Consider the following 2,111-nt stretch of genomic DNA (forward strand, 5'->3'; position numbering starts at 1 on the left):
CCCCCCCACGGCCCCCTTGATGCTGCTGCTGCACGGCTTCCCCCAAAACTGGTGGGTGACGGGGACTTGGGGGGGGGAGGGGAGGGAGGTGACACCCAGCGTGGGGGGTGACCGGAGGTGTTTCCCAACCCCTCCCCCCCAGGTTCTGCTGGCGTCACCAACTGCTGGAGTTCAGCACCCGGTACCGGGTGGTGGCCCTGGACATGCGAGGCTACGGAGCGTCCGAGAAGCCACCGGGCAAGGAGAGCTACCGGCCCGAGGTCCTCCTTGAGGATATCCGCGAGGTCATCGAGGTGCTGGGGACACCCGAGGGCCACACGGGTGCCACCGCCAGGCACCCCAAGTGCATCCTGGTGGGGCACGACTGGGGCGGCGTCTTGGCCTGGGAGCTGGCCGCCGGCCACCCCGAGCTGGTGGAGAAGTTGGTGGTCATCAACGCGAGTCACCGCGCCGTCATGGCCAGTAAGGGGTGGCACTTGGCTCGGGACATCGGGTGGCACCTCCGGTGGCCGTGGTGTGCCGTTGGGTGCCACCGTATGGCTGTGCCGTGAGAGCTGTGCCGTTGGGTGCCCTCCCTCGTGGCCATGTCTTCAGGTGCCACCTCCCGTGGCCATGCCCTTGGGTGCCATGTCTTGGCTGTGCCCTTGGGTGCCATGTCATGGCTGTGCCATTGGGTGCCATCTCCCATGGCCGTGCAGTTGGGTGCCACCTCCCATTGTTGTGCCGTTGGGCGCCAACTCCCGTGGCCACGCCATTGGGTGCCATCTCCTGTGGCCACACCATTGGGTGCCACCTCCCATGACCATGCCCTTGGGTGCCAACTCCCATGGCCATGCCCTTGGGTGCCACCTCCCATGACCATGCCCTTGGGTGCCACCTCCCATGGCCATGCCGTTGGGTGCCGTCTCCTGTGGGCATGCCCTTGGGTGCCACCTTCCATGGCCGTGCCCTTCCATGCCTTCTCCTATGGCCACGCCGTTGGGTGCCACCATGTGTGGCCCTGCCCCCAGACGCCGTTCCCCTCCTCGCGCCGCTGACGCTGCTGCTCCTCTCCTGGCACCGCAGGGTTCAGCGCCTGGCACCCATCGCAGCTCTTCCGCTCCAGCTACATGTTCCTCTTCCAGCTGCCCCTGCTGCCGGAGCTGCTCCTCTCCATGGCCGACTTCGAGGTGGGTCCCCATCCCCACCTCGTCCCCCGCTTCCCACCCTCATCCCCACCCTCCGTGCCTCAAGCGCCGCTTGAGAACCAGGAACGAAGCTGAGGGTGGGGAGCGGGGATCCCCTCTTCCCCGATTTGGGGCTGGGGGCTGCATCCAGACCCTTCTGGTGGCCCCGCAGCTCCTGAAGACTTCCCTGAACCCGGGGCGGCGGCTGACAGAGCCTGAGCTCGAGGCCTACCTCTACAGCCTCTCGCAGCCCGGGGGGCTCACACCCCCCATCAACTACTACCGCAACATCTTTGGGTAGGTGGCACCTCCCCGGGGGACAGCGGTGGGGGGCGCTCTCACTTAGGGGTGCTGCTGGCTCAGGTCGTTTCTCTTTGGGTGCTGGATTTGGGGGCTTCCTTTGGGGGCTCTTCCTTTGGGTTCTCCTGGTCCGGATGCTCCCGTTTTGGGTGCTCCCATGGGGATGTTCCTCATCTGGATGCCCCCATTCTGGGTGACCCCTTTCTGGGTGCTCCCCTTTTGGGTGTTCCCACTTCAGGTGCTCCCATCAAGGTGCTCCCATCGGGATCCTCCCATTTCGGGCGCTCCCATTGGGATGCTCCCACTGGCTGGGATGCTCCTCATCTGGATGCTCCCATCGAGGTGCTTCTCATCTGGATGCTCCTGTTTTGGGTGCTCCCATTTTGGGTGCTCCCATTGGGATGCTCCCATTTTGGGTGCTCCCATCGAGGTGCTCCTCATCTGGATGCTCCTGTTTTGGGTGCTCCCATTTGGGGTGCTTTCATCAAGGTGCTCCCACTGGGATGCTCCCATTTTGGGTGCTCCTCATCTGGATGTGCTCCCATTTTGGGTGTTCCCATCGGGGTGCTCCTCATCTGGATGCTCCCGTTTTGGGTGCTCCCATCAAGGTGCTCCCACTGGGATGCTCCCATTTTGGGTGCTCCC

At 64.6% G+C, this 2,111-nt stretch overlaps 1 protein-coding gene across 1 annotated transcript; it reads left to right on the plus strand.

The window, feature by feature from the left end:
• The first annotated feature begins 6 nt into the window (after positions 1-6).
• LOC118159057 (epoxide hydrolase 3-like) lies at positions 7-1,486 on the plus strand. Its single transcript, XM_035313695.1, has 4 exons — positions 7-51; positions 143-462; positions 1,066-1,169; positions 1,339-1,486. The coding sequence occupies exons 1-4, from the start codon at positions 20-22 to the stop codon at positions 1,465-1,467; spliced, it is 585 nt and encodes a 194-aa protein (XP_035169586.1). The 5' UTR covers positions 7-19; the 3' UTR covers positions 1,468-1,486.
• The last annotated feature ends 625 nt before the right edge of the window (positions 1,487-2,111 follow it).

The sequence above is a fragment of the Oxyura jamaicensis genome, unplaced genomic scaffold (genome assembly GCF_011077185.1).
Source record: "Oxyura jamaicensis isolate SHBP4307 breed ruddy duck unplaced genomic scaffold, BPBGC_Ojam_1.0 oxyUn_random_OJ66262, whole genome shotgun sequence".
NCBI lineage: Eukaryota > Metazoa > Chordata > Aves > Anseriformes > Anatidae > Oxyura > Oxyura jamaicensis.